At 48.2% G+C, this 12,402-nt stretch overlaps 1 protein-coding gene across 1 annotated transcript in view; it reads right to left on the bottom strand.

The window, feature by feature from the left end:
- The window catches only part of LOC124043220 (potassium voltage-gated channel subfamily H member 8-like), a 167,278-nt gene that overhangs the window by 81,127 nt on the left and 73,749 nt on the right, over positions 1-12,402 (bottom strand). Inside the window, exons 5-6 of the mRNA XM_046361549.1 lie at positions 6,803-7,037; positions 5,575-5,732 (exon numbers count right to left, since the gene is read on the bottom strand). Coding sequence (XP_046217505.1) covers positions 5,575-5,732; positions 6,803-7,037 — 393 coding nt within the window. The remainder of the gene's footprint in view (positions 1-5,574; positions 5,733-6,802; positions 7,038-12,402) is intronic.

Here is a 12,402-nt window from a genome sequence, read left to right as displayed (position 1 = left end):
GAATCCTTTTGGAACCCTTTGTTCCAAGAGTGTTCTATAGGATCTTCCTCTGTGTCTCCATTCTACATGAGATGCATCTGGGATAGATGCACCTGACTTCTATCCCTGTTTTAGTACTGGGTTACAGAGAATGGAAATTTAGAATACAAATATTGTACTACTTATGGAGAGAGAGAGAGAGAAAGAGAGAGAGAGAAAGAATCGCATCTCTGCATGTCTGGCAGACATATCAGTGTGGATGACGGATCACCACCTCAAGCTGAACCTCGGCAAGACGGAGCTGCTCTTCCTCCCGGGGAAGGACTGCCCGTTCCATGATCTCGCCATCACGGTTGACAACTCCATTGTGTCCTCCTCCCAGAGCGCTAAGAACCTTGGCGTGATCCTGGACAACACCCTGTCGTTCTCAACTAAAACTCAACTGTAGGTTCATGCTCTACAACATCCGCAGAGTACGACCCTGCCTCACACAGGAAGCGGCGCAGGTCCTAATCCAGGCACTTGTCATCTCCCGTCTGGATTACTGCAACTCGCTGTTGGCTGGGCTCCCTGCCTGTGCCATTAAACCCCTACAACTCATCCAGAACGCCGCAGCCCGTCTGGTGTTCAACCTTCCCAAGTTCTCTCACGTCACCCCGCTGCTCAGCTCTCTCCACTGGCTTCCAGTTGAAGCTCGCATCCGCTACAAGACCATGGTGCTTGCCTACGGAGCTGTGAGGGGAACGGCACCTCAGTACCTCCAGGCTCTGATCAGGCCCTACACCCAAACAAGGGCACTGCGTTCATCCACCTCTGGCCTGCTCGCCTCCCTACCACTGAGGAAGTACAGTTCCCGCTCAGCCCAGTCAAAACTGTTCGCTGCTCTGGCCCCCCAATGGTGGAACAAACTCCCTCACGACGCCAGGACAGCGGAGTCAATCACCACCTTCCGGAGACACCTGAAACCCCACCTCTTTAAGGAATACCTAGGATAGGATAAAGTAATCCTTCTCACCCCCCTTAAAAGATTTAGATGCACTATTGTAAAGTGGCTGTTCCACTGGATGTCATAAGGTGAATGCACCAATTTGTAAGTCGCTCTGGATAAGAGCGTCTGCTAAATGACTTAAATGTAAAATGTAAATGTAAAGAGAGAGAAATAGTGAGAGAGGAAGAGAGAGATAGATATAGAGTGAGAGAGGAAGAGAGAGAGAGAGAGAGAGAGAGCGAGAGAGAGAGAGAACTAGAGTGAGAGAGGAAGAGAGAGAAATAGAGTGAGAGATGAAGAGAGAGAGGGAGGTACTGTGAGAGGGAGAGAGAGAGAGAGAGAGAGAGAGAGAGAGAGAGAGAGAGAGAGAGAGAGAGAGAGAGAGAGAGAGAGAGAGAGAGAGAGAGAGAGAGAGAGAGTGTGTGAGAGAGAGAGGAAGAGAGAGAGAGAGAAATAGAGTGAGAGAGGAAGAGCGAGTGGAGGTACTGTGAGGAGAAGATCGAAAAAGAAACAGAAAGGAAAACAACAGAGGTCAAAGGGAAGAGAGTGAACATGGAGAAACTGAATGAGAATGAGAGAGACAGAAAGGGAGAGTCAGCACAGGGACCCCTTGTCTCATTCTGGTGAAATATGGCCTACAGCCTTAGCAGGGACATCACTCCAGACACTCGACAATTACCCTGCGTGGCTGGGCTCCCCTGGCATCGCCTCCACCGGCCCCGGTGGCTGCATGCTCAAACCAGTGTCCTCTGGGACACCATGGTATTTTCACTAATAGAGTCTGGAACCAAGCAGTGCTTACGCCCGGAGCACTTGAGCACCCTGTCATTCTCCCTCTCTCCCTCTCTCCCTTTCTCTCCCTCTCTCCTTCTCTCTCTCAATCTCTGCTCAATCTCTGTCTCTTTGTCTTTGTCACCATTTCTATCCATTTCTTTCTTTGATGAACTCTCTCTCCATCTCACCTTTACCATTCCCTCTCTCACTCTATTATTTACTCTCTCGTTGTCTATGTATTTTCTCCCCCCTTTCTCTCTCCCTCTATATCTCTCTTTCTCTCTCCCTCTATATCTCTCTTTCTCTCTCCCTCTATATCTCTCTTTCTCTTGTGTTCGCTCTTTTCATTATGTTTTCATGTATCTTCTCCCTCTTTTTCTCTCTCTCTCTCTCCCTCTATATCTCTCTTTCTCTCTCCCTCTATATCTCCCTTTCTCTCTCCCTCTATATCTCTCTTTCTCTCTCCCTCTATATCTCTCTTTCTCTCTCCCTCTATATCTCTCTTTCTCTATATCTCTCTTTCTCTTGTGTTCGCTCTTTTCATTATGTTTTCATGTATCTTCTCCCTCTTTTTCTCTCTCTCACCATCCTGACCCAGTCTCAATTAGTCACAGCACGATTCCATTGTTGATTTCCTGCTGTCATATGATGTTATAAAGAATCACACAGGTTGTTCCAGTTATTCTCTGTGATGAGTGATTGATTATGCATTAATGTGTGTGTGTGTATGTGTATGTGTCCAATATATTAGTTAAATTTGATTCAATTTAGTGGATCCAAAGTAGAGGAGAGACCTATCTGACCAGAGACTGATTCTTCCTGATTCCCAGCCACAGAGAGCAGCGTTTCAAATTGGGTAACATCATTCAATTGCTGAAATTGTTCTAATTTGCTAAATATCTGCAGTTTTGCCATACAACTATTCTCAACGGAACCATGGATACCTGCTCGTCGAACATCTCATTCCAAAATCATGGGCATTAATATGGAGTCGGTCCCCCCTTTGCAGCTATAAATACCAGCACTCTTCTGGGAAAGCTTTCCACTGTGTTGGAACATTGCTGCGGGGACTTGCTTCCATTCAGCCACAGGGACATTAGAGAGGTTGGGCACTGATGTTGGGCGATTAAGCCTGGCTCACAGTCAGCGTTCCAATTCATCCCAAAGGTGTTCGATGAGGTTGAGGTCAGGGCTCTGTGCAGGCCAGTCAAGTTCTTCCACAATGATTTCGACAAACTATTTCTGTATGGACCTTGCTTTGTGCCTGGGGGCATTGTCATGCTGAAACAGGAAAGGACCTTCCCGAAACTGTTGCCACAAAGTTGGAAGCACAGAATCGTCTAGAATGTCATTGCATGCTGTAGTGTTAAGATTTCCCTTCACTGCAACTACGGAGCCTAGCCCGAACCATCAAAAACAGCCCCACACCATTATCCTCCTCCACCAAACTTTACATTTGGCACTATGCATTGGGGCAGGTAGCGTTCTCCTGGCATCCGCCAAACCCAGATTCGTCCGTCGGACTGCCAGATGGTGAAGCGTGATTCATCACTCCAGAGAACGCATTTCCACTGCACCAGAGTCCAATGGCGGCGAGCTTTACACCACATCAGACGATGCTTGGCATTGCACATGGTAATATTAGGCTTGTGTGCAGCTGCTCGGCCATGGAAACCCATTTCACGAAGCTCCCGATTAACAGTTCTTGTGCTGACGTTGCTTCCAGATGCAGTTTGGAACTCGGTAGTGAGTGTTGCAACCGAGGACAGACCATTTTTATTCGCTACGCCTTTCAGCACTCGGCGGTCCCATTTTGTGAGCTTCTGTGGCCTGTCACTTCGCGGCTGAGCCGTTGTTGCTCCTAGACGTTTCCACGTTACGTTTCCACGTGCAGGCCAGAAATTTCACGAACTGACTTGTTGGAATGGTGGCATCCTATGACGGTGCCACATCAAAAGTCCCTAAGCTCTTCAGTAAGGCCATTCTACTGCCAATGTTTGTCTATGGAGAATACATTGCTGTGTGCTCCATTTCATACACCTGTCAGTAACGGTTGTGGCTGAAATAGCCAGATCCATTCATTTGAAGGGGTGTCCACAAACCTTTGCATATATAGTGTATTATTATACTAGAACAGTAAAGGCTCTGATGGCACAATGTGATGGAGCTGTTTCCCTTGTGCTTTTTATGAAATCAATACACAGAAACACGTGTGGGAAAACCACCAGTTCCAAATCAAATCAAATCAAATTTATTTATATAGCCCTTCGTACATCAGCTGATATCTCAAAGTGCTGTACAGAAACCCAGCCTAAAACCCCAAACAGCAAACAATGCAGGTGTAAAAGCACGGTGGCTAGGAAAAACTCCCTAGAAAGGCCAAAACCTAGGAAGAAACCTAGAGAGGAACCGGGCTATGTGGGGTGGCCAGTCCTCTTCTGGCTGTGCCGGGTAGAGATTGTAACAGAACATGACCAAGATGTTCAAATGTTCATAAATGACCAGCATGGTCAAATAATAATAAGGCAGAACAGTTGAAACTGGAGCAGCAGCACAGTCAGGTGGACTGGGGACAGCAAGGAGCCATCATGTCAGGTAGTCCTGGGGCACGGTCCTAGGGCTCAGGTCCTCCGAGAGAGAGAAAGAAAGAGAGAATTAGAGAGAGCATATGTGGGGTGGCCAGTCCTCTTCTGGCTGTGCCGGGTGGAGATTATAACAGAACGTGGCCAAGATGTTCAAATGTTCATAAATGACCAGCATGGTTGAATAATAGTAAGGCAGAACAGTTGAAACTGGAGCAGGAGCATGGCCAGGTGGACTGGGGACAGCAAGGAGTCCTCATGTCAGGTAGTCCTGGGACATGGTCCTAGGGCCCAGGCCAGTTGAAACTGGAGCAGCAGCATGGCCAGGTGGACTGGGGACAGCAAGGAGTCATCATGTCAGGTAGTCCTGGGGCATGGTCCTTCCACTGTGTTATAAAGTAATCAATGCTATCCATTCTTTTCAAATGCCACTTGTGTCTCAGCTCGGGAACTGTAAATACAATATCCATTCTTTTCAAATGCCAGTTGTGTCTCAGCCCAGGTACTGTAAATACAATACAATACCATTGTATTAGATATTACCAATCAATCAAGAGACACTGCTTTAAAACAGCTATAAACTCGGTGGTTCGAGCCCTAGATGCTGATTGGCCGAAAGCCGTGGTATATCAGACCGTATACGGGTATGACAAAACATTTATTTTTACTCTTCTAATTACGTTGATAACCAGTTTATAATAGCAATAAGGCACCTCTGGGGTTTTTGGTATATGGCCAACATATCACGGCTAAGGGCTATATCCAGGAATTGCACATTGCATTGTGCGTAAGAACAGCCCTTAGCTGTGGTATATTGGCCACAGAGGGTAGTGTGTACGGCCCAGTACATCACTGGGGCTAAGCTGCTGCCTGCCGTCCAGGACCTCTACACAAGGCTGTGTCAGAGAAAGGCCCTAAAAATGGTCAAAGACTCCAGCCACCCCAGTCATAGGCTGTTCTCTATGCTATCGCATGGCAACCGGTACCGAAGCGCCAAGTCTAGGATTACTTTAGATATTGATCCCATAACAAATGTGAGATGGAATGTGCTTGGCAGATACAATGGCTAGATACAGTACTGTATTAAAACCCAATCTAGTCCTTGCAAATGTAATGGTTTTAATATGTATTCTTCAGTGATTTGGCAAAAATAAACTCACCCCTGCTTTCTAAAACATTTATTTCCCTCTTTAAATGAATGACAATACACCACCCAGCATCACAGTGATTTCAACCAATCAGAAAACTCACCACGCTGACTTTGAAGGCATAGAGGAGGTCAAAGGGCAGCGCGGCGACCAGGTCAATGATGAACCACGTGGTCATGTAGTGGATGCAGATCAACCGCGCACTGAAAATCACTTGACCAGACTTACTCACGTAAGTGGTACGGAAACTGAACACAATGTCTGAGAGGAAAAGAGGGAGAGAGCGCGAGATAGAGGGAGGGAGAGAGAGAGATAGAGAGGGAGGGAGGGAGGGAGGGAGGGAGGAGGGAGGGAGGGAGGGAGGGAGGGAGGGAGGGAGGGAGGGAGGGAGGGAGGGAGGGAGGGAGGGAGGGAGGGAGAGAGTGGTGGGTATAAGGTTACAGATCCATGATTTACTATCAGATAATGTAATAAGTACTGTTTTGGATTCTCTATCCATTTTGAGGTTGGTTAGCACGTTAGTTTAAACACACTGATTGGAGACACCTTGTTAGTGAGGATATGTTTCACCTGAGCTGGCCCAACTGGCATTTAAGACCTACAGTGTATCAGGAAGAGGCAACGTTGGGCGAGCTACACCTCATGTTAGTGCTTCCACTTTAGTTACCCAAAAATACATCTGAGTTTTATTTGTTTTGATTCATATTCGTTTTACTCCCTATCCTAAACGGTGTGAGTTGATTTCCTTTAGTTTTTCCTCTGATGCAAATGTATTGGGCTATAAGAAGCCCTTATCAGTTACTTTCCAACTTTCATGGGTGTCTTCCAACCAATTATGAACCCCTTTCTGTTTTGTCTTTGTTGTCGAAGTTACTTTTTATTAGTTCCCTTTTCTGTGAGCGGTGACATTTTGAGTTTGTCCTTCGGGAACGTAACAGTACACACAAATACACTATCAGTGTAACTGAGGTTACTGAGCTGCTGGACAACAAACTATACACACTGTCCCTAACCTTAACCCTTTCCCTGACCATAACACTGTCCCTAACCTTAACCCTTTCCCTGACCATAACACTGTCCCTAACCATAACCCTAACCTTAACCCTTTCACTGACCCTAACACTGTCCCTAACCATAACCCTAACCTTAACCCTTTCCCTGACCATAACACTGTCCCTAACCATAACCCTAACCTTAACCCTTTCACTGACCCTAACACTGTCCCTAACCAAAGCATAACCTTAGCCCTAACCCTAACCCCAACCCAACCATAAGCCTAACCCCATGCCACGTAAACCCCTCCCATACACACATATGACCCTCCCTTATACCTATAATAAAGAGTATCTCCACAGCAATGTCGCTGACTGTAGTGCTCCTGGTGAGGTCATCGTCTCCGATGAAGCAGACGTTGTAGGGCACTGTCACGGCAACGTAGAAGGTGGCCAGCAGGATCAGCCAATCCCAACCCGCCTTGAAGGTGCTGAAGTGAAGCAAGATGAACTTGGACTTCTTGGCGTCCGCCACCTTGTACTCTGGCAGAGCAGGGGGGTCCCCAAACACATTCTGATTGGACGAAAGGAGAGGGGAAAAACATTCTGATTGGAGGAAAGTAGAAGGGAACACATTTTGATTGTATGAAAGGAGATGGAAGTAGAAAGGGGAGTCCATAATACATTTGGGATCCAAAGAAAACTGTCTGAGTAAAGTATATGCTTGTTGGCAAGTTAGGGTTGTTATAAAAAACATGTTGATTAATCAAAGGAGATAGGAAGAATATCTAAAAGACAGATCTTTAAAAAGGAAATCTGCAGTTCAAACAAAAATAGAGTGGTCAACCAATGTTTTGGTTAACAGCTAAGGGATGGGGCTGGAGAAATGTAACTATTCATAGACAGATCTATGGATACCAGGACTGACCATGAATCAGATCAAAATGACAGTTTGAACCATGTTTCGAAGCTACACATATTCCATTTTACAGACAATGGAATAAAACAAGCTTATTGTCATGTTTTGTCTTATATTGTCTTGTCATTTTGCTTTTCCTTCTGTTCGTTTTCCCCCTGCTGGTCTTTTTAGGTTCGTTCCCCTTTTTCTCTCTCCCTTCCTCTCTCTCTTCTCTCTATCGTTCCGTTCCTGCTCCCAGCTGTTCCTATTCCCCTAATCAATCATTTAGTCTTCCCACACCTGTTCCTTATCTTTTCCCCTGATTAGAGTCCCTATTTCTCCCCTTGTTTTCCGTTTCTGCCCTGTCGGATCCTTGTCTATTGTTCACCGTGCTGTGTCTTTGTATCGCCCTGTCGTGTCGTGTTTCCCTCAGATGCTGCGTGGTGAGCAGGTGTCTGAGTCTGCTACGGTCAAGTGCCTTTCCGAGGCAACCTGCAGTATATTATCGAGTCTCCAGTCAGTTCTCGTGATTACGAGTGAAATTGTTTTTATGCTTTATTTACCGCTCCGATTTGTCTAGGAGTATTGCTATTTCCTTAAACTGGATTAAAGACTCTGTTTTCGCCAAGTCGCTTTTGGGTCCTCATTCACCTGCATAACAGAAGGATCCGACCAAAGAATGGACCCAGCGACTACAGACGCTCGTAACACTGCCGTCGAGTTCCAAGGAGCCATGCTCGGCAGACACGAGCAGGAATTGTCTGCTGCTCGTCATGCCATGGAGAACCTGGCCGCTCAGGTTTCCGACCTCTCTGGACAGTTCCAGAGTCTTCGTCTCGTGCCACCTGTTACTTCCTGGTCTGCCGAGCCTCCGGAACCTAGGGTTAATAACCCACCTTGCTACTCCGGGCAGCCCAAGGAGTGCCGCTCCTTTCTCACCCAGTGTGATATTGTGTTCTCTCTCCAACCCAACACATACTCTAGAGAGAGAGCTCGGGTTGCTTACGTCATTTCACTCCTTACTGGCCGGGCTCGAGAGTGGGGCACAGCTATCTGGGAGGCAAGGGCTGATTGTTCAAACAATTACCAGAACTTTAAAGAGGAGATGATTCGGGTTTTTGACCGTTCAGTTTTTGGTAGGGAGGCTTCTAGGGCCCTGGCTTCCCTATGCCAAGGTGATCGATCCATAACGGATTACTCTATAGAGTTTCGCACTCTTGCTGCCTCTAGTGACTGGAACGAGCCGGCGCTGCTCGCTCGTTTTCTGGAGGGACTCCACGCAGTGGTCAAGGATGAGATTCTCTCCCGGGAGGTTCCTTCCAGTGTGGACTCTTTGATTGCTCTCGCCATCCGCATAGAACGACGGGTAGATCTTCGTCACCAAGCTCGTGGAAGAGAGCTCGCGTCATGGACGAAGCATGGGCTCGGAAACATGACATTCCTTTCAGACAGTTAGACAAGCCTACGCCCATGTTCGCCTTAGATGGTAGTCATCTTCCCAGTATCAGATTTGAGACACTACCTTTAACCCTCACAGTATCTGGTAACCACAGTGAGACTATTTCTTTTTTGATTTTTCGTTCACCTTTTACACCTGTTGTTTTGGGTCATCCCTGGCTAGTATGTCATAATCCTTCTATTAATTGGTCTAGTAATTCTATCCTATCCTGGAACGTTTCTTGTCATGTGAAGTGTTTAATGTCTGCCATCCCTCCCATTTCTTCTGTCCCCACTTCTCAGGAGGAACCTGGCGATTTGACAGGAGTGCCGGAGGAATATCATGATCTGCGCACGGTCTTCAGTCGGTCCCGAGCCAACTCCCTTCCTCCTCACCGGTCGTATGATTGTAGTATTGATCTCCTTCCGGGGACCACTCCTCCTCGGGGTAGACTATACTCTCTGTCGGCTCCCGAACGTAAGGCTCTCGAGGATTATTTGTCTGTGTCTCTTGACGCCGGTACCATAGTGCCTTCTTCCTCTCCGGCCGGGGCGGGGTTTTTTTTTTGTTAAGAAAAAGGACGGTACTCTGCGCCCCTGCGTGATTATCGAGGGCTGAATGACATAACGGTTAAGAATCGTTATCCGCTTCCCCTTATGTCATCAGCCTTCGAGATTCTGCAGGGAGCCAGGTGCTTTACTAAGTTGGACCTTCGTAACGCTTACCATCTCGTGCGCATCAGAGAGGGGGACGAGTGGAAAACGGCGTTTAACACTCCGTTAGGGCATTTTGAGTACCGGGTTCTGCCGTTTGGTCTCGCCAATGCGCCAGCTGTTTTTCAGGCATTAGTTAATGATGTTCTGAGAGACATGCTGAACATCTTTGTTTTTGTCTACCTTGACGATATCCTGATTTTTTCACCGTCACTCGAGATTCATGTTCAGCACGTTCGACGTGTTCTCCAGCGCCTTTTAGAGAATTGTCTCTACGTGAAGGCTGAGAAGTGCTCTTTTCATGTCTCCTCCGTTACTTTTCTCGGTTCCGTTATTTCCGCTGAAGGCATTCAGATGGATTCCGCTAAGGTCCAAGCTGTCAGTGAGTGGCCCATTCCAAGGTCACGTGTCGAGTTGCAGCGCTTTCTAGGTTTCGCTAATTTCTATCGGCGTTTCATTCGTAATTTCGGTCAAGTTGCTGCCCCTCTCACAGCTCTTACTTCTGTCAAGACGTGTTTTAAGTGGTCCGGTTCCGCCCAGGGAGCTTTTGATCTTCTAAAAGAACGTTTTACGTCCGCTCCTATCCTCGTTACTCCTGACGTCACTAGACAATTCATTGTCGAGGTTGACGCTTCAGAGGTAGGCGTGGGAGCCATTCTATCCCAGCGCTTCCAGTCTGACGATAAGGTTCATCCTTGCGCTTATTTTTCTCATCGCCTGTCGCCATCTGAACGCAACTATGATGTGGGTAACCGCGAACTGCTCGCCATCCGCTTAGCCCTAGGCGAATGGCGACAGTGGTTGGAGGGGGCGACCGTTCCTTTTGTCGTTTGGACAGACCATAAGAACCTTGAGTACATCCGTTCTGCCAAACGACTTAATGCTCGTCAAGCTCGTTGGGCGTTATTTTTCGCTCGTTTCGAGTTTGTGATTTCTTACCGTCCGGGTAGCAAGAACACCAAGCCTGATGCCTTATCCCGTCTTTTAGTTCTTCTGTGGCTTCTACTGATCCCGAGGGGATTCTTCCTTATGGGCGTGTTGTCGGGTTGACAGTCTGGGAATTGAAAGACAGGTTAAGCAAGCACTCACGCACACTGCGTCGCCGCGCGCTTGTCCTAGTAACCTTCTTTTCGTTCCTGTTTCCACTCGTCTGGCTGTTCTTCAGTGGGCTCACTCTGCCAAGTTAGCTGGTCATCCCGGTGTTCGAGGCACTCTTGCTTCTATTCGCCAGCGCTTTTGGTGGCCGACTCAGGAGCGTGACACGCGCCGTTTCGTGGCTGCTTGTTCGGACTGCGCGCAGACTAAGTCAGGTAACTCTCCTCCTGCCGGTCGTCTCAGACCGCTCCCCATTCCTTCTCGACCATGGTCTCACATCGCCCTAGACTTCATTACCGGCCTGCCTTTGTCTGCGGGGAAGACTGTGATTCTCACGGTTGTCGATAGGTTCTCTAAGGCGGCACATTTCATTCCTCTCGCTAAACTTCCTTCCGCTAAGGAGACGGCACAAATCATCATCGAGAATGTGTTCAGAATTCATGGCCTCCCGTTAGACGCCGTTTCAGACAGAGGTCCGCAATTCACGTCACAGTTTTGGAGGGAGTTCTGTCATTTGATTGGTGCGTCCGTCAGTCTCTCTTCCGGGTTTCATCCCCAGTCTAACGGTCAAGCAGAGAGGGCCAATCAGACGATTGGTCGCATACTACGCAGCCTTTCTTTCAGAAACCCTGCGTCTTGGGCAGAACAGCTCCCCTGGGCAGAATACGCTCACAACTCGCTTCCTTCGTCTGCTACCGGGTTATCTCCGTTTCAGAGTAGTCTGGGTTACCAGCCTCCTCTGTTCTCATCCCAGCTTGCCGAGTCCAGCGTTCCCTCCGCTCAAGCGTTTGTCCAACGTTGTGAGCGCACCTGGAGGAGGGTGAGGTCTGCACTTTGCCGTTACAGGGCACAGACTGTGAGAGCCGCCAATAAACGTAGGATTAAGAGTCCAAGGTATTGTTGCGGCCAGAGAGTGTGGCTTTCCACTCGCAACCTTCCTCTTACGACAGCTTCTCGTAAGTTGACTCCGCGGTTCATTGGTCCGTTCCGTGTCTCCCAGGTCGTCAATCCTGTCGCTGTGCGACTGCTTCTTCCGCGACATCTTCGTCGCGTCCATCCTGTCTTCCAAGTCTCCTGTGTCAAGCCCTTTCTTCGCACCCCCGTTCGTCTTCCCTCCCCCCCTCCCGTCCTTGTCGAGAGCGCACCTATTTACAAGGTACGTAGGATCATGGACATGCGTTCTCGGGGACGGGGTCACCAATACTTAGTGGATTGGGAGGGTTACGGTCCTGAGGAGAGGAGTTGGGTTCCGTCTCGGGACGTGCTGGACCGTTCGCTGATTGATGATTTCCTCCGTTGCCGCCAGGATTCCTCCTCGAGTGCGCCAGGAGGCGCTCGGTGAGTGGGGGGGTACTGTCATGTTTTGTCTTATATTGTCTTGTCATTTTGCTTTTCCTTCTGTTCGTTTTCCCCCTGCTGGTCTTTTTAGGTTCGTTCCCCTTTTTCTCTCTCCCTTCCTCTCTCTCTTCTCTCTATCGTTCCGTTCCTGCTCCCAGCTGTTCCTATTCCCCTAATCAATCATTTAGTCTTCCCACACCTGTTCCTTATCTTTTCCCCTGATTAGAGTCCCTATTTCTCCCCTTGTTTTCCGTTTCTGCCCTGTCGGATCCTTGTCTATTGTTCACCGTGCTGTGTCTTTGTATCGCCCTGTCGTGTCGTGTTTCCCTCAGATGCTGCGTGGTGAGCAGGTGTCTGAGTCTGCTACGGTCAAGTGCCTTTCCGAGGCAACCTGCAGTATATTATCGAGTCTCCAGTCAGTTCTCGTGATTACGAGTGAAATTGTTTTTATGCTTTA

This window comes from Oncorhynchus gorbuscha, linkage group LG09, assembly GCF_021184085.1.
Source record: "Oncorhynchus gorbuscha isolate QuinsamMale2020 ecotype Even-year linkage group LG09, OgorEven_v1.0, whole genome shotgun sequence".
Lineage (NCBI taxonomy): Eukaryota > Metazoa > Chordata > Actinopteri > Salmoniformes > Salmonidae > Oncorhynchus > Oncorhynchus gorbuscha.
The sequence above is the reverse complement of the archived record's forward strand: the minus strand, read 5'-3'. Positions and strand labels throughout refer to the sequence as shown.